The sequence below is a fragment of the Psammomys obesus genome, unplaced genomic scaffold (genome assembly GCF_907164565.1).
Source record: "Psammomys obesus unplaced genomic scaffold, mPsaObe1.curated_primary_1811, whole genome shotgun sequence".
Lineage (NCBI taxonomy): Eukaryota > Metazoa > Chordata > Mammalia > Rodentia > Muridae > Psammomys > Psammomys obesus.
Genome location: NW_026590118.1, coordinates 41,454 through 68,352, shown reverse-complemented (window position 1 = coordinate 68,352; position 26,899 = coordinate 41,454). Strand labels below are relative to the sequence as shown.

The 26,899-nt window shown below is 39.1% G+C and overlaps 1 protein-coding gene across 1 annotated transcript in view; it reads left to right on the top strand.

Moving 5' to 3' along the window:
* The first annotated feature begins 4,199 nt into the window (after nucleotides 1–4,199).
* The window catches only part of LOC129676251 (zinc finger protein 431-like), a 25,340-nt gene continuing 2,640 nt past the window's right edge, over nucleotides 4,200–26,899 (top strand). Inside the window, 4 exon segments of the mRNA XM_055606586.1 lie at nucleotides 4,200–4,301; nucleotides 23,730–23,856; nucleotides 24,060–24,120; nucleotides 25,458–26,899. The exon segment at nucleotides 25,458–26,899 is cut by the window's right edge and continues 8 nt beyond it. Of these exon segments, the coding sequence (XP_055462561.1) occupies nucleotides 4,299–4,301; nucleotides 23,730–23,856; nucleotides 24,060–24,120; nucleotides 25,458–26,899 (1,633 nt within the window). The 5' untranslated portion in view covers nucleotides 4,200–4,298.

The window sequence follows — 26,899 nt, the reverse complement described above, 5'->3', positions numbered from 1 at the left end:
GATTGACCCCAAAATTTTAATTAAGGCAATACTTTCTAATATAAGGGCAACAACAAATCTTTGGTGTCTAATACGACCATTGATAATGGTACCCAATGTATAAATGCCTGGGGTATCAAACCAAAACTGGCTTAGATTACAGGTAATAAAACATAAGTAGATTGATTTACCAGAAGTTCTTCCTTCCCAAGAGGAATTAACATAATCATTAACCATGCAAGAGGAACAATTTACAGTAAAAAAGGAACTATATTTAGAAAGTGCTAAAGCATTTTTTTATTTTTAAATATATTTATCAAGATCATATATTAATAAGCTATTATAATAAAATTCCTGATAAACATTAAAGTGTCCCATGTCCTTATATATTTAGACATTTAAAAAAAGCCTGCTTTTGCAATATTCAAATAAAGTACCTTTTTTAAGAGTGAAGTCACAGAGCATAACCATAATTTTAGAAGACAAAACCAAATTTTAACAGTGTAAACAATTCAGTCTCTAAAGTCAATACCAAGTACATTATTTTGATTCTATAAAGTTTGGCTGCCAGCAAGAAAAGTTCTTGTATGTGAACACATGTAGGTGCAGCTTTAATATCTTATTAATCAAGTATAGTTTTAAATTTTATTTTACTTTATTTATTTTTTGTAAACCTGGTTTTTAAGACAGGACAAATACATATAAAATCTTATCCTAATTTGAAAGTATCTTTGAATACCTGTTTTTTTAGTTGGCTCGTGCTATTTGTTGTTGTTCAGAATGGCTCCAACCCTAAGTTACAGGTTTAAGTTAACTTTTTGATACAGTTGTTACAGATTTTTAACCATATCCAATAATTTATAAGCCAATAATCTATAACTAAGATATCCAGAATGACCTGTCAGAAGCAAATGTGTAGTGACCATATACATTTATATGTTTAAAACAAACAGAACTTTTTTTTTATTTTTTTCTTATCAGTTACATTTTATTAACTCTGTATCCCAGCTGTATCCCGCTCCCCCATTCCCTCCCAATCCCACCCACCCTCCCTCATCTCCACTGTGCCCCTTTCCAAGTCCACTGAAAGGGGGGGTCCTCCTCCCCTTTCATCTGATCCTGTTTTATCAGGTATCTTCAGGACTGGCTGCAAAGCCCTCCTCTGTGGCCTAACAGGACTGCTCCTCCCTTGGGGGCAAACAAAACTTTTTTAAAAATAATACTCAGATCTTAAGGTAATTTCTATTTATTTAATTTATTTATTTAATGTATATGAACACTCTGTTTTCAGGCACACCAGAAGAGGAAATCAGATTCCATTAGCAGATGGTTGTAAGCCACCATGTAATTGCTGGGAATTGAACTCAGGACTTCTGGAAGAGCAGCCAGTGCTCTTAACCTCTGGAGCCATCTCTCCAGCCCACAAAACTTTTTTTTTTTTTAACTTTCTCTAGCTGTAGTTTCAAGGGGGAAGCACCTTGCTATCTGCTGATTCCAATTTTCATGGCCACAAAGGTTTAGTAGCAGGACTAGCCATCAGCTTCCTTACTGGAGAAACTGAGTAGTGGCTGGTGCCCCTTTGAGAGCAGCTTGTACAGGTCAAGCAGCCCTGGCTTTGCTGCTAGCTTGATCCAGGCAGGAGACAGGGCTTCAAAGGCATATCCAGTTTATCAGTTTTTACTGCCTCAGTTTAGTTGTCTTTTTTCTGAAAATTCTTGAAATGAGTTTAAACTAAGTCAAGGGCTAAACAAACGGCCAGCAGATCAAGTTTGGCCTTTTCCTCAGAATATGATGTCAGGGTCCGAAAATCACTGAAGGAAGACCCCAGACTCAAGTAGTATGCAAAAGCAATGAGCATTTATTCTGCGGAAGTTTCCAGCATTCTGGGATCACCATTCAGGCAAAACAGTGATCCAGAAAATGAATACAGAGGCTCTTTTTATAGACAGTTAGGGGCTTTGTGTGGTAACTCTTAAACTAATTGGTCTGGATAGGCTGGTTATTTAGGGATTTTCCCTAGTTACTGGCCACTCTGTTGACTCATTGATGGTTGACTTTTACTCATGCGTTGACCTTTAATTTGACTGGTTAGGGCTAGCTTTGCTTTACTTTGGGAACAGCAAGGCCATAAACTATTCATAAACATAGTTTTTGGCCAACTTGACCTGTAAGCTGATTGGTTGTCCTCATGTCGTGGCTTTTCCAAAAATTCTGTCTGAACTCTGAGAAACAGAAACTCAGGCCTAGTCAAACAAAGTGGAGAAACTGAAGCCTGTCATGGAGTCAGGATAGCCAACTAGATAGACACTAAATCTGCCCCAGCTTATACAAATATCAACCAGGCCCAATCAGAATAGATCAGGGCCACCTGGGATAGTATGTTAGTAGACCCCAGACTCCTCAGCTATGTGACCTCGATTGGGATTGGTTAGTGTCTATGGAGGCTACATACTCTGATTAGAATTGGCTGGCTCCCTGGAATTAAATCCTTTGAATGAAACATTCAAGCAATTAAACGAAACTACAGACATAAACTGACAAAAAAAAAAAAATCATTGCTTTGGAAATGACTCCCATGTTCTCCTTGCCTGCCACTAGGAAAAATATCTCAGCTCTTGTCTTGACTGTTTTGATGGCTATTCTTGGTAGTCAAACTGACTACATCTGCAATTAACTACAACCCAAACAGTTGGGAACTGTGGGAGACTTTTCTTTATTATAGCCTTTGAAGTGAAGAAAACAAAACAAAACAAAAACCTTCTTTAATCTGGAACTTTTGAGGTGATAAGATCCACCTTTTATCTAGGCTACAGCTTCTGGTGGTAGCCTAAATACATAAAGGACGTTGAAGATGATAGTTCATTCTCCTTGTCTGCTTGCCCCAACTCTGGCAAGCAAGTTAATTTTTTTTTTTACTGGAATAAGAGCTTACTTCTATAAAATTCTGGCATATTAGGCCACTTAAGACACCCAGGCACATGAACCAACCCATTACTGGATTTGTTGTTTTTAAGCAAAATCCCAATCGCTTGGTTTTACCATTAAAGACTCAGGAGCCAGATGCTGGGGTGAAAGCCTACTAGCTCAAAGAGGCAGAGAAAGCACCTTGCCTGTCCTTCCTACTCAGCCAAAGTCCAGAAGGAAAAAGCACCTTCTCCTTCTCCAGGCTGTGTTAGAACCCTTCAAACTCACTGCCCCTCCTTTCCACTTCCTGTGCATCTCTCTATCAGTCCTCAAGACTTCCTTTCACTCTCCATGTTTTTTCCTATGTTCACAACATGTCAAAGGGTCGCTTGCTCTGCCTCTAGACCTAAGGATGACTTTATTTAATCCTGTTTACAGAACGCTCTTGAATTAAAGATCTGTGCTAGGGCTGAGGCACACCACAACTGGAAACAGATTTTTTTTCCAGTACATAATCTCAGAGTTCACAGTGTGATCAAATATCCTGCAAATGGAGTCTTCAACTTTCCATTGGTAGACAATCCTGCTTACTACATACAAACATCCATTTTATCAGTTCTGTTCATCTAGAGAAACCTTTACTAATACACTTTTTTTTCACCTTCCCTCTGAGGAAGATGTGACTGTTAACAATAGTGCGTCACAGTGTTTGTCTTCTGTTAACCATCAGTGTTTGTCATCTCCCAGGATTGCCTCATACCTACCAGGTGAAAAATAGCTGCACTTTACCTGAACCCAGCCTGAAGCCAACAAACAAGAAAATTTGTTTCCTAAAATCTCTTTAATTGTTAATATTCTGGGCACCATTCCACTTTTGGGACAGATTGATAATCCAACTGCATCTTGAATAATAGGAGGAAGAAGGGAAGTGCTTACTGAGTGCTGAGCTCAGGCAAGCTCTGAGGTTCTGATACTCTGAGCACAGGATCACTGCCCACAAAGGGGAGGAGCAGGCTGAGCAGCTGGAGCTGGAGTGTTGGGTCCACTCCACCTGGGTGGGAAAACAGAAGAGTAGGGTATTAGAGGAGAGGCCCAAGAGCTACTGAAATACAAATCACCGAATTCCTGGAAAAGGTCTCGTCCTGGAATGCAAGCCTTGACCAGGAACTGCTATTCTATGTCCCTTCACCACACGCTAACCCTAATGGAGCTGCTCCTGTCATTCAAGACTTACTGGCCAATCACAGCCTCCAGGCGGACCTGACAGTCAGAATAGGGGAAGGCGTGTTCTTCCGGGTGCCGTGCGGCGGGTTCTGCTCCTTTGCTGAGCTGGCTTGAATGCTTCCCTGTGGTGTGTCCTGAGCACTGCTGCTGGGTGGTGTGATCACAGCTCCGGAAAGTCCAGAAGCGGCGACATGGTGAGCACAGGGTCACTGTCAACAACCGAGATGAACAGGCGGCTGAGCAGTGGGAGCTGGTGCGGTGGGTTGTCTCTGGGGCTGGGTGGTAAGCGATGGTTAGATGTGATGTCCCTTTTAGCCCTAGTCAATCCCTGGATCCGGCGGAGGGCTCTGCATAACTTCACTACGAGGGCTGCATCTGCGCAAAACATATGCAGCTGGGACTTGTGTGTAGGAACATTCTTGGAAGGATGCCAAACTCGGAGAGCCCTAGTTTTTCTTAGTATCTTCTACAATTTCTGCTTTTAGCCGTTAGCATTTAGGTGTAAGATCCATTTGGAGTTTATTTTGTGGAGGCTGTAAAATCACCTCATGTCTTGGGTAGCACTCCAATATTAAGCTGTGACTTACAAGACTAGAATAGATGATGTAAAGCATTTACCAATGCTTAGGAAATAGTGACACCGAGTAGAATTTAGCTGAGGGAGGACGGCCTCTAAAATCCCCACAGATAAGTAGTATGTTAACCAGGCCTATTAGAGATTAGGATGTTTGGATACACATGGTTGTTCACCAGGATTGTCCAGACATTTGGCTCGAAACCACAACAAAGGAGACAGCTCTGATTTACAGCCAGCCACTAGGCCGCTCCTCATATCAAAGAACAGGCCTCTAACAACCTAGCTGCTCAAGGGGGCATAACAGGAACACAACCAACATTAAGGCCTGGTGTGCCATCAAGGTATTAAAGTATCTTTTATTCTCCTGTTGTAATTGTCCTCTCAGAGGCATACTGCCTCCGTCTGCTAACGAGGCCTAGTCCTGGAATACAATCTAATCTAGGCCTACGATGTTTTCGGCCTCCGAGCTGTATAAACTCACCCAGAACTCTTGCTGGCTAGTTTACCTCAGCTGTTCTGGCTCAAACTCCTCTAAGATGACTGATTTAATTTGGCTTTTTTCAGTTTCTGACTTAATTGCCCTGTTTGACCTCATACTAACTTTGGCAATGTGTTCTAATCTGGTTCCTTCTCTGGTTTGTTCTGTCTTCACCTGTGTCTAGTTTGTTCTTTCTTCAGTCTGTGTCTGTAATATTCTCCCAGTATAATTACCTCTGAATTTCACGAACTTCACTCCACTCCACTGCCTCTCAACCCACTGACTCTACAGATCTGCTTGCACAGAATTGACTAGAACTCTAAGATCTGCATACCCCTGTCTCCTTAGTACTAGGATTAAAGGAATGTACTACCATGCCTGGACCTAAGCTTTTCTTTACCAGAAACTTGCTCTATACCAGGCTGGCCTTGAACTCAGAGATCTGCTTGCCTCCACCTCCTGGGATGAAAGGTATGTCTATATTTCTGGTCAGACCACGTGGACCTAGAAGGACTTTGGATATGATCTTTTTGCCAGAGCAATCATGTTCTGAATTAAAATTTCTCTACTTGAAGGTGCCATTTTTGTTGTTTTGTTTGTGTGTGTTTTAGAAAAGCATAGTTTTCCCACATGGGCATTTTTACACCAGTTGACAACTCTTTGAAATGGCAAAATATGGTTGTATTGAGGACTGGCCTGATCAAGCAAGGCTTTCTATGAGCCACCATATATGGAAAATGACATAGCCTTTTCTCAAACCCAAGAACATGCTTGGCAGAACCAGTAACAGCCTGGAGCCTAGGCCTTGAGAGCCTTCCGTAAGGCCTCAATGTATTGAGAATAAAATAGAGCTCCTTCTCTAAAGGCATGAATATGTTTGGAAGAGCTGGTAATGGTCTGGAACCCTTTTGGAGAACAGTTACTTCAGATCTTGAGAACCCAGCTCTACCCACTACACGGAACTATGGTGATCAACCCCAAGTCCACTGTAGGTTTGGTCAGTAATGTTCCTGAGATACTCTGTTCCACGTGTGCAGCACTGTTTATTAGACTCCTCAGTTTGTCCTTTTCCATAGGATAGTTTCTGTTGACTTCATAGATATTTTCCATTTTATTTCGTTGTTTTTTTTTTTTTCTGGAGGTAGTATGCAGATGTTATTCTTAAGAAGCTTACTTGGTATAAGACAGCTTGTTCAAGACCTCCGCACCTGAGTTTTTATTTTTTTTTCTACTTTCTGCTATTCCTATCATCTCCTCTTCTGGCACATCCACTTCAGGACCCTGTTACTGAAGAGTGACCTGCTGTTTGAGGGCACTGATGTATTTAAAAATTATTTCTGGTAATATCTTTGCTGTATAATTTCCCCATCTGTGTAAGTGGCTAGATTGCAGTCTTCAGTCCATATTTAAGTTGTTCAGAATCTGACCTGGGGCCTGAACCTAAAAGAGACTTAAGGGTGAAAGCATATGTAAAATGCAAAATCTGTTCTCAGCTGACTCCTCTTTGAGTATTATCCAGAGCTGAATGTATGCTGTCATTGAAATAATTTCTCGTAATTAATCTTTTAGTTGTGTGTGCAATGATTTTTCCCAGAAACGGGATATCAATGATAGAACAGCTGCAACTTCAGCCTTTTAGAAAAATGTTTTTGACTATGTTGACTCAGGTCACCTTGATCCTAGTCTTTTGCTCCTCAGGGCAATGATCTTGCTATTCTTTTGATTAAGATTGTTAAATTCTTAAGTAAAATGGCTGTACACCACAGAGTTTTAAAATTAACCATTTGAGACATGTAATGTACTCTCCATTACAGCAACAGGAAAAGGATTTGCATGTGGAGCATGGCTTTTGCCTTCACACCAGAACAGGAGCAATAGGTTACAGTGTACACTTCAGGGTGAAACAGGGTAAGCGATAGCTAGATCACAAACTGAAGTTTAAGGGAGTCAGCTGCAGGAGTCAGCATTGTGAAGAAGGACTTGATTGAGGCAGGGTGAGTGGTTTTGTAATTTCCCAGCATGTATTAATTCATGAATGTAAATGAAAACAGAGCAGTTTGTTGGTGTACAATTTGGGTAAGTTAGCTTGAGCCATTGAATATTGTATTTCCAATTAAGGGACTGTCCTAAACAGATATGTGCAATCCTCCTTGATCCAGTTAAGTTGGCTCAGAAATTTGAGACGCAGTCTATTGGCTATAGCTGTGTGTGTCAGGTTACAGATCTCAGCAGCTAACATTGCACACAGGGACAAGGTCAAACGGTGTCTTAATGCCATTCCCTTTACAGGGAATAACCTGCTCTTTCTTATGTGTTCTTTCAATTATGTTTATCATTTTTAAAACATCAGTTGTTGGTATTAGCTTTTGAATTTTTTTTCTTTATGTATCACAACTCTAATCTCTTAATTGTTCCTATTCTCTGGTATTTCTGAGTCATTCTTTTTTTTCTCAAGGGCTTTCATATTTCTTTCTGTTTAGAGCAATATCGTCTAAAGCTCAGCCTTTATTCATGCTTTGAAGTTAAGACTAGCTTTGGGCTGGAGAGATGACTCAGGGGTTCAAAGCACTGGTTGCTCTTCCAGAGGTCCTGAGTTCAATTCCCAGCAGTCACATGGTGGCTCACAACCATCTATCGTGAGATATGGTGCTCTCTTCTGGCATGCAGGCACACATGCAGACAGAACATTGTATACATAATAAATAAATAAATAAATCTTTTTTTAAAAAAGGACTTGCTTTGAATACCTAACCCTGCCTTTGCAGCTCAGTGCCTAGAAGACAGTCCTCCAACTCCTTTTAGGCTGGGCCTTGCCTGGTCAGTGAGATGGAAAAGAGACCAGTGAATGACTGTCCTCTGAAGGCCCTGGCTTTTGGGAGGGCAGTGGGGAATTGCAAATAAAGAGCAACCTGTATAAGAATTGAGTTCACTGACCAACTTTGAAGTTAGTGTAGTCACTGTACAGAAAGGAATGGGGAGGAAGGATGGTGAGATCTTTCCTGCTTTGACAGCAGTTTGTCATTAGCAATAAGTAGTGAGAAAATCAATTTTAGATGGATCAGTAAAAGTCTAAACTGACCATGTTTGGGGGGTTCACAAACCAAAACAATAGAGATTCTGTATTATAAGGAACCAAACATGTTTAGAAAACAAATTTCTGTTAACAGGAATGCTATTATTCCTGTCTGAAAATGCACAACCTGAGAGAAAAGGTATGAGTAATACTTGGAGGGCTCTAATACATATGTCTAGTCCATGAAGAGTATTGAATCATAAAGCCTGTTTCAACTTTTTAAAATGATTTTTGTGATTATAATTACATCATTTCAGCCTTCTTGTTTCTCTCTACTCTTAAGCTTCAAATGCTGGGACACATTCCTGAACTGCCTATTTAACAAATCAAATCAGATATGGCTGCCAAGCTCTCCCAGCAGCCCTCAGTCCCTACGTGTTACAGAGTAATGGTTGGTATACCCAGCCTCTAGCCCAGTGTTTATGCTGCCCTTCTTCCAGCTGTCCTTCTTTATGTAATCCAACCATTTTGGTTACCTGGTCTTTTTCATGTATCATTTAACATCCTTGGCTTTTGGTTTGGCTCTTTCAGCTCCCCTCCTCCCTCCCCTCATTTGACTCAGAGTTATGTCCATTCTGAACTCTCCCAAGTGTCCCTGCATCTGCCTATTCTCTATCCCTTTTATCTATAATAAACTTTCTACTCCACCATACCTAGAAGCAGCCATGTCCTCTCTTTATTTCATTCCCCTCCCATTTATCACTCATTACTTTCAAATTCATGGCCGCTTGGAGCTGAAAATAAACAGTATTGGGCTAAATATGTTTACTATTTTTCCTATAATTATTATGGTGGCATATTATTTAACCTGCTATCATAATCAATAAGACACAGGCACCTGTTAGATTTTACATTTCCTTTCTAACACCTTGGGCTGAGCAGATAATTTCACCTACGCTATCTCACAACACCCAGCCACATCCCATACCATTCACTTTAACCATTCCTTTCATCCATAATCTTATAAATACTTGATTATTCTTCATATTGGTCATTCTTTTCTATGCCATTCTTGGAGTCCTTCCTGCTGACCCACATGGTTACTTTTCCACCTAACCCATGCTGATTGCCTTCCTTCTCTCTGAACAGGTAAAATTATCTGCCCAGCCCAAGTTGTTATAAGGCGATCTAAAAATCTAACAGTTATCTGTGTCTTAGTTATTATAATCGAGGGTTAGATAATACTGCCGTAATAATTATAGGGCAAATAATAAACACATTTAGCCCAATACCATTTATTTTCAGCTACAGCCACTTTTTGCTTTAATTGTTGTTACTATTTGACTTTGAAGTTTGGCTGCAGGACTTCCCAGCTATGAAGTAGAGGTGGCTGCAGTGAACATTGAGTTTGTAATGGAATGTGCAAACAAAGGACTCTGTGCCTTGCAAGAGGAACAGGAAGTGCTCTGGGAGACTAGAAAATTCTATTAAGATGGAAATTTCTCAGACTAGGGCTCTGTCTACCCCTACTGTGGAAAAACAGAACTGAGAAGACATCAGATGTCTGAGTTATTTGATCTCTGATGATCCACCAGTAGAGAAGATACTACTGTCCTGAGGACCAGCTGGGTTGTACATGGTGATGAAGGACTTTGTGCATGCCTAGCAGTCAGGAGCTCCAGTGGGAGGTACAGCATTGAGGTTCTTTCCAGGTTCTTCTCTAATGCAGCTGTGAGGGAGATCACAAGACATCCCATGATGAGTGTGGGTGCCACTCTCCCCAGACCAGGAGGAACAGGTGTGGTGAGCTATCAGAGTCTGATCTGCTGGAACTGAGATGGTCTATGGATCAGACTATTGTTCTTTTGGTCCTTATGGTAGCCTGAGCAGAGTCCATTGGCCTCTGACCCTCCCTTAATGTAGATTCCTGGGGAGGCAGAGGCTCTCTAGCCCTGGCAGTAGAACACTGTGGTGCTTATAGTATCACTATCCAGTGTTCACACACAGGCATTGCTTTTGGTATGCAGTAGGAAGACAGATTGGAAAACTGAAGGTCTGGTTTCTAGAAGTTCTAAAGCTTGCATTCCACACTCAGTTTTGTTTGACAAATTTTATAGTTTGGAAACTGACAGAAACAGGATGATGGGGATCAATACTTGATTAGAATCTTTTTACCTCTCCGCTATTACCAGCCACAATGGCGTGATTCAGAAAAATTCAATTCCAGGAAACAAAAGGAGTTTTTGAAATGTTTCTAGGTATGCATGGTGGTATGCAGGTGGACAAGGCAGATTCCACACCTTTTGACATAATCCATGTGGCAGGAAGTAGACATTAAGTTATTCTACAACATTCATGAGGGAAATTGGAATGAGATTCTCTTTTAATTGTTGAATCTTTGTGTGGATGACTGTGCCTTCATTGAATGACTTGGACATTGTTCCTTCTGTTTCTATTTTGTGGAATAATTGAACTCTTCTTTAAAAGTCTGGTAGAATTCAACTTTGATAAGTGAAATCTATCTAGAAAATTGTTCGTTTAGCTTTTACAATTTTGTGGAATGCCAGGTTTTAAAATAAGACCGAATGATTCTTTGGATTTCCTCAATATCTGTTGTTATGTCACCCTTTTCATTTCTGATGTTGTTAATTTGGATACTGTCTCTCTCTGCCTTTTAGTTAGTTGTTTTAGTTGTTGATTTCTCAAAGAACCAGCTCTTGGTTTTGTTGATTCTCTATATTGTTTTCATTCTTTCTAAGGTATTGACTTCAGCCCTGAATTTGATAATTTCCTGCAGTCAACTCCTCTTGGGTGTGTTTGCTTCTTTTTGTCCTAGACCTTTCAGGTGTGCTTTAAAAATTGCTTGTGTGAAATCTCTCTAATTTCCTTATGAAGGTACTTAGTGCTATGAAATTTCCCTTTAGCAGTGCTTTCACTGTGACTCATAAATTTGGGTATGTTTTGACTTCATTTTCATTGAATTCTAGAAAATCTTTAGTGTCTTTCTTATTTCTTCCCTGACCCAGTGGTCATTGATCAGAGTTGTTTAGTTTCCATTAGTTTTTAGGTTTTTGCTTGTTTTTGTTGTTGAACTCTCTAGTTTAAATCCATAGTGGTCTGATAATAGATTGAGCATTTTCTTTGACTGATGTATCCATTTCTTCTATTGTATCTTCAATGAATCCCATCTCTGTATACTGTGGGTGAACCTTTCCTCTGTTGTTCCTCTTTTTCTTCTATTGTATCTTCAATGCCTCCCATTTCTGTATTCTGTGGGTAAACCTTTCCTCTGTTGTTCCTCTTTGCAGTCCTAAAATTTTAGTTTCCAGGATTCCCTCAATTTGTGCTTTCTTTATTGCTTCTATTTCCATTTTTTCATATTTCCATAAAACTGTGTTTTCCGCAATTGTCTGTTTTTTTCCTTGCCTTTATTTAATAGATTTATTGGTTTCCTTCAATTATTTAATTGTGTTTTCTTGGATTTCTTTAAGGAATTTATTCATTTCCTCTTTAAGGACCACTATCAACTTCATATAGTTGGTTTTAAGGTCTTGTTCTCATGCCTTCAGCTATGTTGGAATATCGAGGACCTGCTGTGTTAGGATAGATTGACTCTGTTGGTGGCATATTTTCCTGGCTTTTACTGATTTTGTTCCTATGCTGGTGTGTAGGCATCTGGGTTTGGGGTGATTATATGCTTAGGTCTGATTTCTGAGATTTTTTTGTTTGGGTGGGAGTTTTGTTCTTGGGATTCTCTTTACTCTCTGGATTTTCAGAGAGTGTGCTGCCTGAATGTTACCTCTTTTACTGACCTGCTTGGCTGGTGTACTCAAGGGAAATTCTTGCTGGTTCTTGGAGGCTGGGGAAAGGGGAGGTCTTGGAGAGATGATTTGAGCAATCCACAGGAGGTATGAACAAGGGAGAGGTGAAGCTGCCTCTGAAAATTGGGTCTGGGATAACAGATAGTGTGGTAGATCTGTGGACAGCCTAGCTGGTGTTTTGGCTAGCATGGCATGTGGTTGTGCAGAAAGTATGCCCTGGTGAGGGCTGGGACACGTACATAAAGCAGGAAAGGAAGGGCAGGTGAAGATGGTCTGTGGTATCTACAGGATGCATGGGAAAGGGGAGAGGTATTCTGTCCTAGTGCTAAGGACAACTGTGAAAATTGGATCGTGGGTAATAAGTAAGTGGAGTAGGTCTTTGGACAGACTGTATAGTCTTCTGGCAGACATGACCTTTGGTTAACTAAGAGGTATGTGCCCATACTTGAGGGATGAGGGAGAAAGAGAAGGGCAGATAGGGATGGTCTGTGGCATCTACAGGAGGTGTGAACAAGAGGCAGGGGAGGAAGCTGCAGCACTAGGAGCAGCCCTGAGTACTGTGTCTCAGGTAAAGTGGGGAAGGTCTGGAGGAATCCTACCTGGTCCTATACCAGAGTTCTAATTCTAAGGAATTAGGTTCCCAGAGATCATTTATTTACACACACACACACACACACACACACACACACACACACACACACATATATATATATATATATATATTAGGTTTTTATTGTTATTAATCTGTAAAAAACTTTTTCAGGAAATATTCTTTCAGGAAATATTGGGGTTGACCTGAGTTCAGGTATGAACACCCAACCCAAGTTGGGAGGCTCATAACCACCTGCTATTCCAGATCAAGGGGATCTGATACCTCTTCTCTGGTGTGCCATCTGTACACACATGGAAGACATTCTACCTCCCACACATAAACAAACACATAAAAATGAGAATACGCTTGTTTTCAAAAGCTTTTATAACTTATAAAGCAGATAGTGCAAATCAAGTTGTTTAGGTATATGATACAAATACTCTGTTACTTTAAAAATCTGCTTTCTTGCCTTTGGTTTTAAAGTTTGCATTTCCTTACACTAGTACAGACTTACATACAATCATCAATCATAGGAAACAAAATGGTCTTTAATTGTTCCTGACAGATACCTTTTTTTGTGTGTGTGATAAGAGAGTGAGATACTTTTAGTTGTGAAAATTATTTTTCCAGTGTTGAAACATTTTTATGATTTAAGAGAATCTCTGTGATTGAAATAGTTCTCCACCCCCAATACTTTTTCAATTATTGCAAAGGAAAGAACCAGAGTGCACTGGGTGAGTATTGGCCAGTGATTTCTTTGGCTTTGGTTTTTACTATAATCTTTATGTTCTTGCTTAAAGACTATGTTATATTTATAAGTCTGCCTTTGTGTCTCCTTTTATCAGTGGTGCCATTTATGCTGTATGATTTTTGTTAATTATAACCTAAATATATTGTTGTTTTTTTGAAAATGATAAACCTTCATCTATTTGTGTGTTCTGAAAGTTTACTATATTAGATTATGAGTTCCTTGAGTTTTTGTTGGTTTGGGGACTTCCTGTGGGGAAACTGTTTTAATTTTCTCTTCTTGATCCTAAAGCCTTGCCTATCCTCATTTCTTGGCAAGTCTGTTTTCCAGTTGTTGTAAACATCACTGTTTGGGTTTTTGCTACTTAAGTGATTGACATGTTTAACACATTGGTTTTGGGTTTTTAAAAACTTTCTCAGATATTATTGTCTCTGTGCTAATTAGCTTTAGTTTCTGAACATTTCAGAACCTATAGTCATCTGAGGGAGCTTCAGTTGAGGTCCTGCCCACATCATAATGGCTGCTTGCTATGTTTGTGAGAGATTATGTTGACTGGTGATTGATGTGGGAAGGGTCATCTACTGGGTGTGACAATATCCCTAAGTAGTGACAATATCCCTAAGCAAGTGGACCTGGGCTGGATTTGAGAGCTTGCTGAGCATGAGGCAGTGACCAAGCAGGAGAACAAGCCAAGTAACAATGTTCATTCATGATTTTTTACTTCACTTTCTAGCTTGAGTTTCTATCCTAACCTCCCTGTGATCTGACAGAACCATCCAAAAAAAAACCTGTTCATTACCTGAGATGCTTTTGGTTAGAGGATTCAATGACAGGTTCAATGCAGCAGAGTAGCAAGTTAGAACAAAACATGGTAGGTAAAGTGATTTTGCTGCTGAAAAGAACCTGAGAATGTTCTCTTTTGGAGGAATTGGGAAACTGTCAGGACTTGAGATTGCAAAAAGCATAGATTTCAGTAGAAAATAGACTCCATGAAAAATTTAGTAGAAGTCATTTGTGCGAGATTTGGGTCCAAAGTCTTTCTTATTCTTCCCATGCCCTGAGAAATTATGTAAGGTAGAATTAAAATGTAGTGAGCAGATTTCTTAGATGGAATATAAAATCTGTTAGATGGTTATTACTAGTAACTCATTTAGGAATACAGTGAAAAGAAAAAAAAAACAACAGGTAGGGTAGAAATAGATGCAAAATCTGTGGTTTGTAGAAAACTCTGCACCAGGTAGTTTCAAATGGCAGTCAGGTGCTGAAACAGTGACAGGAATTTTCAAGGCGATTATCACCATTAAAGCAAAGACTCTTGCTCAGGGAAAGTCCCCTAAGGGAAACACTTCAGTTAATGGAAGGAGTTTGCAAGGCAAAGTGATTGAGAGTCCCTGGAGGAATGTCATACAAAACCTGCTGCAACCATGGTCCAAGCATGGCAGGGTCCTTCCCAATTTAGAATCCAAACTTGACAGGATCATCCATGTTGTGCTGGTTCTGGAAACAAGAAAGATGTAATATTTGAGGTCATGGATTCTACCTCTGTTGTTTCAGTTCAACACTGTTCCAGCTATCGATGTATGAGAAAGTCAGAGACCAAATCAGGATATTGTAAGAATTGCATGAAGCTATGAGGATGAAGCCGGAGTTGCATTAAGAGACCACAAGATGTTGAGATCTAAGCTATCAGACACCTGCCATGGAAAGCTGCATGTAGGAAGTGGAAGTAACCAGACTGTGAGATGTGTGAGAAGTTGCAGGAATAAGGCAGTCTTGGCCCGTCCCGCGGGCAAGTTGAGCAGGGTCTACCTGAAAGAGGGAGTGGGAATGATAGGGACGGAGACATGAAGAATGGAGTCAAGACAGGTTTCTGATCAAGACTCGTTTATTAGGCACTCAAGCAGCTCTTTTAAAGCAAAAAACCACAAGCAACTTTCTCACGGTAACAGCCCATTTGCTTCACCTGGTAAAACGTCCAAGGATTCACTCAAGGTTACACAAAGTTTGTTACCAAGTTCTCAGGAACAGAGCATCCCACTGGAGAACTGCCAAGGTCAGTTTCTGAGAAACTAAATTTTAGATTAAACCCATATCTGCCAAGGCCAAGAGGCAAAATTCCATTACCAAACTCCTTCACAGTCTAATCCCCTAGAAACTACAGTACTTGGTGTTTCCCTTGCTGGATTTCTTGGCTTGGTCCAATGTAACTACTCCTTTCTATTGGAATGGGAAGGGGTATTATGTACCATTGTATGTTGGAAAGATATAACTTGTTTTCTGATTTTACAAAATGGAGCAGTCAAGAGATTGCCTTGAGTTTCAGGTGAGATTTTAGACATTTGAATAGTGCATGGCCTGTTGGAGACTATTAGGCTTATTGAAGTTAAACTAATTGCATTTTCATCATGGGATGACCATGAGTCTATAGTGATCAGGGTCAGAATGTAGTTGGTTGAATCATAAAGCTCTCGATAGGATGATGTCTTTGAACACTTGTCTTTCTTTTGTGGCTTTCTTTGGAGAGGTTATGGAAGCTTTGTAGGGTGAACCTTTCTAGATACCTCATTGGGGATAGGATTTCAGTGTGTATAGACTCAACTCATTTCCTGATCTCGGTGTCTACTCTGTTGTGGTTGAAACTGATCAGTCAGCTTTCTTCTCTTGCTGTTATGCCTACGGATATAGACTGTATCCCTAAATCACATAAACAGTAGAAGCAATTTCTTTTCAGTGCTAAGCTATTGCTATTTAATGCTAGCCTGTTGGTTTTGTTTTTAATTTTGTTGCTTTTGTTTTTGTTACTGAAGACAAAGTTCCTCTTTGTAGCCCTGGCTGTCCTGAAAGTAGGTATGTAGAATAGGCAGGCCTTGAACTTAGAGATCTACCTGATTCTGGCTCTAGAGTGCTGGGATTTGATGTGGGCCAACATGCCCGGTTTTTTGTGTTTTGTATGTTATTGGCTGATGGGCCTGGAATGTAGGTTTGTGTACATGTCAAGGCTATGCTGTTGTCTATAGCTTCACACACATCTTGAATTTTGAAATTTGGCAGAGAGCATATATTCTATACCTCAGGATGACAGGTATTTCTCACATGAATACTGCCTGAGCCTTCTCAGTCATTGAATTTCAGGAGTGTGACGTTCTTCCTGTTATGTTTGCTTTGAATTTTTCGTGAGTAAAGGTTAATATTTTGCCTGTATGCATGAATATGTACCTCATATGTGCCTAGGTTTCACAATAGTCAGAAGATGGACTTAGAACTCCTGAATGTGGAGTAATGGCCAGTTGTGAGGCTCCATGTAAGTACTCGCAATTGAGCCAAATTATTTTCAAGACCAGCAGTTTTTCACTGCTGAGCCATCTCTCCTGAACTGTGTTGCTTTTTTTTAATCAACATTTACATTGCTAATACTTTCATTTGTCCATTTGTAAGTGTTTGAACATGTGTTATCTTTTAGTACTGCCCCGACCCACAGGACTGTCAGCATGGAACCTGCAGGGGGGTGTGGGAATGGGATGGAACAGGAGACACGAAGAATGGAGACAAGACAGAATTCTGGTCAAGTCTCAGTTTATTGTGCTTTAGGTTACAGCTTATAGAGAGTAAGAATGGGCAACTCAGGGGGAGGAACTAGTTTCAGTGAAAATCACCAAGCAGAATATTCTCAAGGAAATTCTAAAAAGCAGGAGGACAGTTCTCAGGTAAGTGGGAGGCAAGTTCTCATACTCTTACCTTGCCAAATCTAAAGGGTTGAACAAACCTCTACAAAGCTGAAAGCAGCACCTGCGGTCCAGGGATGGAAACTCACTGTACCATGCAAGGCACAATATGCTTCATAGATTGCAAGCAGGCAGGAGTCACACAGCCATTCTATGGCTCCACACAGGTCCCCCTTTTGAATATTTTTTTCAAGGCTGTGATGCCAAGGGAACTGTGCCTGTCTGAGGTTGGAATCCTGAATCTTTAACCCTTGCTGGCCCGTCATTTGATACATTAGCAGCTATTGGCTGAGCTCCTGTCTTAGGATGCAAGGGTGGCAAGAAAGACCACTGTGGATTCTCATACCTGTCACTGGCTAACCGGTTCGGCTCAATGGGATAGTTAGTATTCTGTAAGGGAGGTCTCAAAGAGACCTGCATCTGTCATTTCCAGCCTGTTGTAGTGAACCTGTATGGGTTTTGCCTTGATGGCATCAATCTGCTGGTTAAAGAAAGCCATGAGCTTATTAAACAGTATTGGACTGAGGGAAAGCAAAATAAGCAAGCCTATCAGGGGTCTTAAAATGAAGGGTAAAAGGGTAGTAAGTCAAAGAGAAGTTCTAAACCAAGTCTGAAACCACCCCTGCTCTCGTTTCCTCAGAAGTTTTCTTTGCTCTAAGCCTTCCCTGACCTTGTTCATGGAATCCTTTACTACTCCTGAATGGTCTACAGAACCCTCCCTGCTGAACAAATAAAAGGTCTAGTCCTCTTCTATTTTGTAACACTACTTCTGAAAGAGAGGTTAAAGATTTTTGTAAGTAGGAAATAGCAGTTTCCATTCTTTCAATATCTAGATCAATTGATGCTCTCAGCTTATCATAATATCTATCTTGCAAAACTAAAGAAGAAATTCCTGTTCCAGCTCCAGCTAGGTCCAAGGCCAGGAGAACAGCCACTGTAACTGCAGTAACTGGTTCTCTTTTAGGGCGTAGCAAAGCTTGATCCTGTTTTGGGTCCCAAAGATGAGAAAACTAATCAGAGGAATAATATGTTAATCTTGGCACTAATTATACTGAAACACAGTAATAATCATAAAACAAATGTGCAGAAAAGCAGGGAGTGAGGCCATCGGAATAAGCCCACCAAGTATTGTTTGGAGAAATTACATATTGTCCTGCTCCTGAGGCATTTATACTCTTAAAGGTTTCATTACATCAATGTTTATATGAAGCAGGAATTTTACCAATACATGTTCCCTGTTCTTTGACGGACTGTAGGGTTAGGTGAACTTGAGTGGTCTGCAGCCATCTACATGAGCTATGATCTAATGAAATATAAAAACTACCTAAAACAGCAATTCCTTCATAGTAGGGAGTAGCAAAGGCAACAGGAGTCTGTTAAATCAGGTCTAGATTCATTAAGGGTAAGAAAAGTATGCTGTACAAGTTCTAAAAGAGAATCCTCAGTGGACTTAACTGATATGAGAGTTACCATAGGAACAGGTATTAAACCTGGGGAAAGCATGCCCCATGGAAGGGTGGTAGGTTCTGGTAGAGGTTTTAGAACGGGAGCGAGAACTGTATGTGGTCCTAGTCCCACTGTTTTATCTGTAGGTAACTGAGTAACCTTATAGTAAAAACAGTACCAGGGTGTTTGCTGAGTTTTTTGTAAATTCTAAATCCCCAGGATAGTCTTGTGTCCCAGTTTTTCTTCTTTCCTGACTCCATAAATGAAATATTTAAGGTGGGCGTGACCCTAAAACAACTATAGGCAGGTAGCTCACCATCCTTAAGATCTTTTATGTTTACTTTTATGGAGTCTGTAATTTTGGGAAGTCTCCACCATACGTAACCTGTGGTCTTGCATCCCCACTTGGCACAATAGGTATCTCCTGGTCCTCCACATCCTCTTTTTCTACTATTCTCAGCCAGACAGACAACCACAATTTGAAAATAGCGTGGAAGATGGAATTGATATATCAGGAAACCAGGTGCAATTTTAGAGACCTTATGTGCAATTTTAGAGACACTAAAGACAGCTTCTCCTTTTGGCCCCAAGATTAACCAAGTAAGATTAAGTGGCACATGTGGATTTGAGTGTTGATCTTCCATTCCCCACCCTAGTGCAGCCACGATCACTGTCATCCAGACAATGATCCAACTCATTTTTCTTTTTCTGTAATACAAGAGGAAGAGGCATTCCCAGGGACTTCCCTTTCCCTGGATATATTGTTGTTATCGATTTGCTTTATAAGTCTTTCAGGTAACCATCGTGCTGCATCCATTTGTCTGGAATAAACACAAACTGCACCTCTGCCCCATATTAGGACTGGGTCTGGGCCATGCCATTTATTACCCAAAAGTATCCTTCCAGAGAACAGTAGCATATTAAATTTTTGTATTTGTATGCCAGAATCGTTCAGCTGCTGAATGACCATCTTTGTCCAAATTTAAAAATTTTAAAATAAAAAGACAATGTAATACAAGATTTCATGGTGATCCTTTCATTGGGTACCATTCCCCCTTTTTAATTTTTTCAAGAGTATTTTTAATAAATAAATGAGCCCGTTCTACCATGCCCTGTCTATGTGGATTATATGGAATTCCAGTGGTATGTTTAATATTAAGCTTAAGACAAAACTGTTGAAAAGTTTTTCCAGTATAACCAGGGCCATTGTCAGTCTTAATTTGTTGAGGGAATCCCATCACTGCAAATGCTGAAAGTAAATGAGCTATGACATGTTTACCTGTTTTCCCAGATTGTAGGGTGGCAAAAATAAATCCACTAAAAGTATCAATATTAACATGAGCATATTTTAAATTACCAAATTTATTTATATGTGTAACATCCATCTGCCAAACAGCATTTGGTATTAGTCCTCTAGGATTTACTCCTAGGTGAGGTGTGGGCAAAAATGTCACACAGGAATGGCATGGTTTAACAATTTGTCTGGCTTGTTCTTCAGAAATTTTAAACATTCATCGTAAAGTATGAGAATTAAGATGATGAATTTTATGAGCTTCAATAGCCTGTGAAAGATTGTCCTTTGTATGTTGCATGTTAAAGCCAATAATTTTAGTTGCCAAATCAGCTTTAAAATTACCTTCTGCTAATAGACCAGGTAGTCCTGAATGAGCTCAAATATGACCAATATAGAAAAGCTGAGAATGTTTTTGAATTAGAGACTGACATTGTAAGAATAACTTTGCTGTATCAAAAACATGTTTTATCTGTGCTGAAGTTTCCAAAATAGGAATCAAATGAACCAAATAAGCACTATCTGTATAAATATTTAAAGCTTTATTAGGAAAGGCTGAAAATATAGCAATAGTAGCTTGCAACTTTACAAGCTGAGCTGATTTTAAGGAGGTTTGAAAAGTTATAGTTTGTTTATTAAAAACATATACTACTTGACAATTAGAAGATCCATCTGTAAATATAATAAATGCATTTGCAAGAGGTTGCAAAGAAGTCTTTTGGGAAACACAAAAGCATGCAAGTTATAAAATTGAATTAATTTATCTGGTGGATAATGATTATCAATTTGTCCTGGAAATGAGGCACAAGTGATTAGCCAGCAATCTGTATTTTGAAATAACCAATCTACCTGTGCTTTAGAATAGGGCTGAATAATTATGTTCGATTCTATGCCAAAATATTTTTTGCTACTATCTCTTGCTAATAAAATAATATCTGCAATTGCATTATAATATGGATATATTACCTTGCTAGGAGAAGAGGGAAGGTGTACCTACATAATTGGTGCTCCTTGCCAGAATACTGCAGTTGGTTTAACAGTGGTGTTGAATATGATAAGCATTAAAGGTTTAGAATAGTCAACACAAGTAATGAATTGCGATGCAATAGCATTTTCAACCTTTTTAAGGGCTAAGTGTTCCTCTGCAGTAAGAGCTCTAGGAGACGTAGGATAATTATCTCCTTTTAAAATGTCAAATAAGGGTTTTAATTCACCCGTGGTTAGTTTTAGATAAGGTCGTAACCAATTAATATTACCTAGCAATTTTTGAAAATCATTACGTGTCTTTAAATTATCCATTGTAAAAGTTGCCTTTTTATTTATAAATTTTGGTCCATTAATCTGAAATCCCAAATACGTATAAGAATCTTGAAACTGAACTTTTTCAGGTGCAATTTGCAGTCCTGAATTTTTTAAAGCTGTTTTTAAATCTGCAAAACATTTTAAAACTTAATTTTCCTCTTTGCCTGCCAGTAGTATATCATCCATATAATGAATAATATAAATTTCTTTTCAGTTGTTTCTAACTCTTTGTATAGCAGAAGCTACAAATATTTGACACAAAGTTGGACTATTTGCCATACCCTGAGTCAACACATTCCAATGATATCTCTTCATAGGTTCCTTAAAGGTACTTGATGGTACACTGAAGGCAAAACGCTTTTGATCATTTGGATGTAAAGGAATTATAAAAAAAAAAAAATCTTTTAAATCTATAATTATTTTATAATACCCTTGAGGGATGGCTACGAGTGTTGGAAGTACAGGTTGCAGGGCTCCAATAAGAACCATGGTGGCGTTAAATGCACGTAAATTTTGTAACAGTCTCCATTTGCCTGATTTATTTTTGATGACAAATATAGGAGTATTCCATGGAGAGTTACTTTTTGCTATATGACCAGCCATTAATTGCTCCTGCACTGGCGTCTGAAGTGCTGTCAATTTTTTCGAGCTCAAAGGCCACTGATCAACACATACAGTGGTGTCAGTTTTCCAGGTTAAAAGTTTTACATTTTGTTTTTGCTGCCTCAGGCAAAAGTGAAACTAAAGACAATAAATAACCTGTACCTGGGCTAATATCCCGGGACAAAACTGAAATCACAAGAACGAAAATAGCCGCAATTTTGAACAAAAGTAAAATCAAGCACTCTCAGTAGACGCAAAACCACAAATAATTAATCATAGAAATTAAACAGTAACTCCGAGCACAACACCAAGAAAAAGACAATTAATCATACACAGAAACGAAGTAAAACCAGAAACCTGGCTTTTCCCAGACTTTTTTTTGCCACAGAAGTTCCAGAAAGGCTACTAAAACTGATTCTCATTCTGGTTTTCCTATCCCAGGAATTCCAGGGAGGAAGAAACTGACAGGATCAAAAACTTTTTTTTGACCCCAGTGGTTTGCAGCTTTTAAACTCTCAAATTTTGCAGCAGCGGCCACAGTTTTTGAGCAATGTTCCATACTCTCAATTAATTCTTTTATGAAACTGAAATATGAGAAAGCTGTGACCGGAACCTTGTCAGGTCCAAAAGTACTATAAAAATCCTGCAATGCATCTCCAACTCCAGACCAACGTCTTACATTAATTGTTCCTTCTTCAGGAAACCATGGACAAACGTCTTTAATAAAACTGAAAAATCTAAATAGATGCTTTGATTTAACCTTTACCCCTCACACCTTGAGAGTCTCTCCTACTTGATCCAGATATTTTTCATGTTGGCTTAAATCCTGTCCCATGATCACCAATTCTTACTTCAGGCTGAGCACTGCAGCAGGCTCCCGCTGCGTCCCGAGGTTTTTCTTCCCACTTCTTCGCCCGCTTTGCACTCTCGGCGTTCCTCACAGAAACCCCCCATATCCAGGCCTCCACATTGGGCGACAGTTTGTCCCGACCCGCAGTACTGTCAGCATGGAACCTGGAGGGGGGTGTAGGAATGCGATGGAACAGGAGACACGAAGAATGGAGACAAGGCAGAATTCTGATCAAGTCTCAGTTTATTGTGCTTTAGGTTACAGCTTATAGAGAGTAAGAATGGGCAACTCGGGGGGAGGAACTAGTTTCAGCGAAAATCGCCAAGCAGGATATTCTCAAGGAAATTCTAAAAAGCGGGAGGACAGTTCTCAGGTAAGTGGGAGGCAAGTTCTCATACTCTTACCTTGCCAAATCTAAAGGGTTGAACAAACCTCTACAAAGCTCAAAGCAGCACCTGCGGTCCAGGGATGGAAACTCACTGTACCATGCAAGGCACAATGTGCATCATAGATTGCAAGCAGGCAGGAATCAAACAGCCATTCTATGGCTCCACACAAGTACAATCATATTAATGCTGCAGTTTAAACAATGGGCACTTCAGGTTTCTGTAATATGAATACAGAACTAGAGTAAATGTGTATTCTTTGTAAGAACTTCAATGAAAACTGTTGAGTTCTTTCTTTATTTTTTCTTTGTTTGATTTTTTTTCAGGGTGGTTAGTGTTGTATTTCTGGCTGTCCTAGAACTTGTTGCATAGTCCAGCATGGCATTAAACTCAATGAGATACACCCACTTCTGCCTCCTGAGCACTGGGATTGAAGTTTGCCCATCATTTTTTGCAGTTAGTAATTGTTCATATAATTTCTTAGAGGTGTGTTTAGTACTGTTGATCTGTTTGCATGTTTCTCTCTCTACATGTCTGTTAATTGTCATTTCTCTTACAAATCTATATACTATTTAAAGGCCACAGAATTGACAGAGGTGAGCCTCATTATTCAGATGTGGTTTTTTTTTGTTTTTTTTTTTCTAAAATGACTTGGTAGTTACGTTAGGACTTCTGTGTCAGGAAATAAGTTGGAGAAGCACCAGAATTATATGAATATGTTGTCAATGAAGTGTCCATTTACAGTGTATTCAGTATTGTGCTTTCTCTTGTACACATGAATGACATATTTTAGGATGCAGTGACCTATGCTGATGTGCATGTGAACTTCACTCAGGAAGAATGGGCTTTGCTAGATCCTTCTCAGAAGAGTCTCTACATCTATGTGATGCTGGAGACCTGCAGGAACCTCACTGCTATAGGTAAGACAGTGAATTTTCTTTTGCCTTTTAAAATAAAGGGACAATTATTTCTTGGTTATTGAAGCTCTTCTGTAATTTTGATCGAGAATGAGGAAGGAGGAGGTGAATAAATAAGGCATGGTTCTAGGTTCACTGAAGATACTACTTTAAATTTTGCCTAGTTTCCAATACCATATCATAAATTTTCTCATACTATATTTTAGGCTACAATTGGGAAGACCATAATATTGAAGAACATTGTCAAAGTTCTCGAATACCTGGAAGGTAATTTTTATGTGTATGCATATATGAATTTGCCTCTTGTGAAATTTTAATGTGTCCTGGAAAAATTTTTTTGGTTGGCTGGGGTCTTTTGTTGTTGTTTTTGAGACAGGTTTTTCTGTATAGCCTTGGTTGTCCTGGACTTGCTTTGTAGACCAGGCTGACCTCAAACTCACAGAGATCCACCCACTTCTTCCTCCCAGAGTGCTGGAATTCAAGGCATTTGCCACCATGTGTGTCCTGGAAGTTTTAAAGTAAAGATTATGTGTTTTTTAAAAAGCACTACTTTAAGCATGTTGCTGATTATTAAATTCTCACAAATCCATGTATTTCAATCTCAAATAACTGATTTTTGTTTGCAAGTCATTCCTCTAAAAAAGAAGACAATAAAACAATGCTATAACAGATATTACCACTTGAATCATATTGATATTATAGCTACTCAGAACTTCAATTTGTTAAGTCACATATGACTCAGATATTGTAAGAGGTATACATATTGAATAGGTTATAAGTATATGTCCAAAACCTTCTAATAAGGTTTTTCTAATAATATTTCATAGTAAAACTGTTGATACTCATATTCTTGTACTACATTGCAAAGTTTAGTGAAGGGGGCAGTTTATGAGACTCAAGAATGTTGTTGTGGAGAAACCTTAATTCCTATACCACATATCTATGATGAACAAAAATCAAGCCATATGAATTTAATGTGAAAACATTTCATTTGTTATTCTTCTTTTAGTAAGTATATGTCACAATGGATACAAGCTATGTGAGCATAGAAATATTGAAAAAAGCAACATATCTCTCTTTCTCCCAGAACAATTAGAAGTTTCGTAGTAGTCTCCACTTTGAGTAGACTTTCTGAATGTGATACAAGTTTACTGTTAATTGGTCTTCAACTTCATTAGGAATACATCCACAAACTCACACTGTAGAAAATTCCTGTGAGTACTAGGAATGTGGAAATTCTTTTACTTGTCCTGGTTCACTTTGCAAAGTGTGATTCACATTATAGGAACATTCATGAATGCAATCGGTGTGGTAACACTCTGAGTTCTTATAATACTCTTCAAATTTATGAAAAACCTCTTATAAAAAGGATGCTATGAAAGTGAGTCATGTAATAAATGCTCTTACCATCACAGGTATCTTCAAAGATGCAAAACAACCCATAATGAAGGGGAAAACTATGAATGTAAACACAGTGATAAAACCTTAAGATCTTATTCCTTTTTACCATTAGACCAAATTATAAAATTAATTCATAGTGATTAAAAAAATTATTAGTGTAATGGTTGTGGTAAAGCTTTCACATGCACCATTTATCTTTGCAGGGATGAAAGAAGTCATACTGGAGAGAAAACCTGTGAATATACTCTATGTGGGAAAGCCTTTGCATATCACAGTCTTCCTTTAAGGCATGAAATAATTCATACTGGAGAAAAACCCTATGAAGGTATTCAATATGATGAAGCCTTTGCACATCACAGTAGTCTTCAAATACGTAAAAAAACACATACTGGAAAGAAACCCTATGAATGTACTCAATGTGGTAAAGCCTTTGCATGTCACAGTGACCTCCGAATACATATAAGAACACATACTGGAGAGAAACCTTATGGATGTAATCAATGTGGTAAAGCCTTTGCAAGACACAGTGACCTCCAAATACATAAAAGAACACATACTGGAGAGAAACCCTATGAATGTAACCACTGTGGTAAAGCCTTTGCACGTAACAGTCATCTCCTAATACATAAGAGAATACATACTGGAGAGAAACCCTATGAATGTAACCAGTGCGGTAAAGCATTTGCACAACAAACTGGTCTCCAAATACATGAAAGAACGCATACTGGAGAGAAACCCTACAAATGTAATCAATGTGGCAAAGCCTTTTCACAACACAATTATCTCCGAAAACATAAAAGAATACATACTGGAGAGGAACCCTATGAAAATAGTCAATATGGTAAAGCCTTTACACATCACAATCATCTTCAAATCTATAATAGAATACGTACTGGAGAGAAAACTTACAAATGTACTCAGTGTGGTAAAGGCCTTACACGTAAGAGTAATCTCCTATTACATAACAGAACACATACTGGAGAGAAGCCTTATGAATGTAATCAGTGTGACAGAGCCTTTGCATGTCACAGTAGTCTTCGAATACATATAAGAACACATACTGGAGAGAAACCGTATGAATGTAACCAGTGTGGTAAAGCCTTCGCATGTCACAGTAGTCTTCGAATACATAAAAGAACACATACTGGAGAGAAACCCTATGAATGTAACCAGTGTGGGAAAGAATTTGCTTGTCACAGTACTCTCCAAATACATAAAAGAACACATACTGGAGAAATACCCTACAAATGTAATCAGTGTGATAAAGCCTTTTCACAAAACAGTCGTCTCCAAATACATAAAAGAACACATACTGGAGAGAAACTCTATGAATGCAATCATTGTGGTAAAGCCTTTACAAATAACAGTAGTCTCCAAATACATACAAGAACACACACGGGAGAGAAACCATATGAGTGTAGCCAATGTGGTAAAGCCTTTGTATGTCAAAGTAGCCTCCGAATACATAAAAGAACACACACTGGAGAGAAACCCTATGAATGTAATCAATGTGATAAAGCCTTTGCAAGTCACAGTAGTTTCCGGATTCATAAAAGAACACATACTGGGGAGAAACCTTTTGAATGTAATCAATGTGGTAAAGCCTTTGCATGTAACAGTCATCTCTTAAGTCATAAAAGAACAC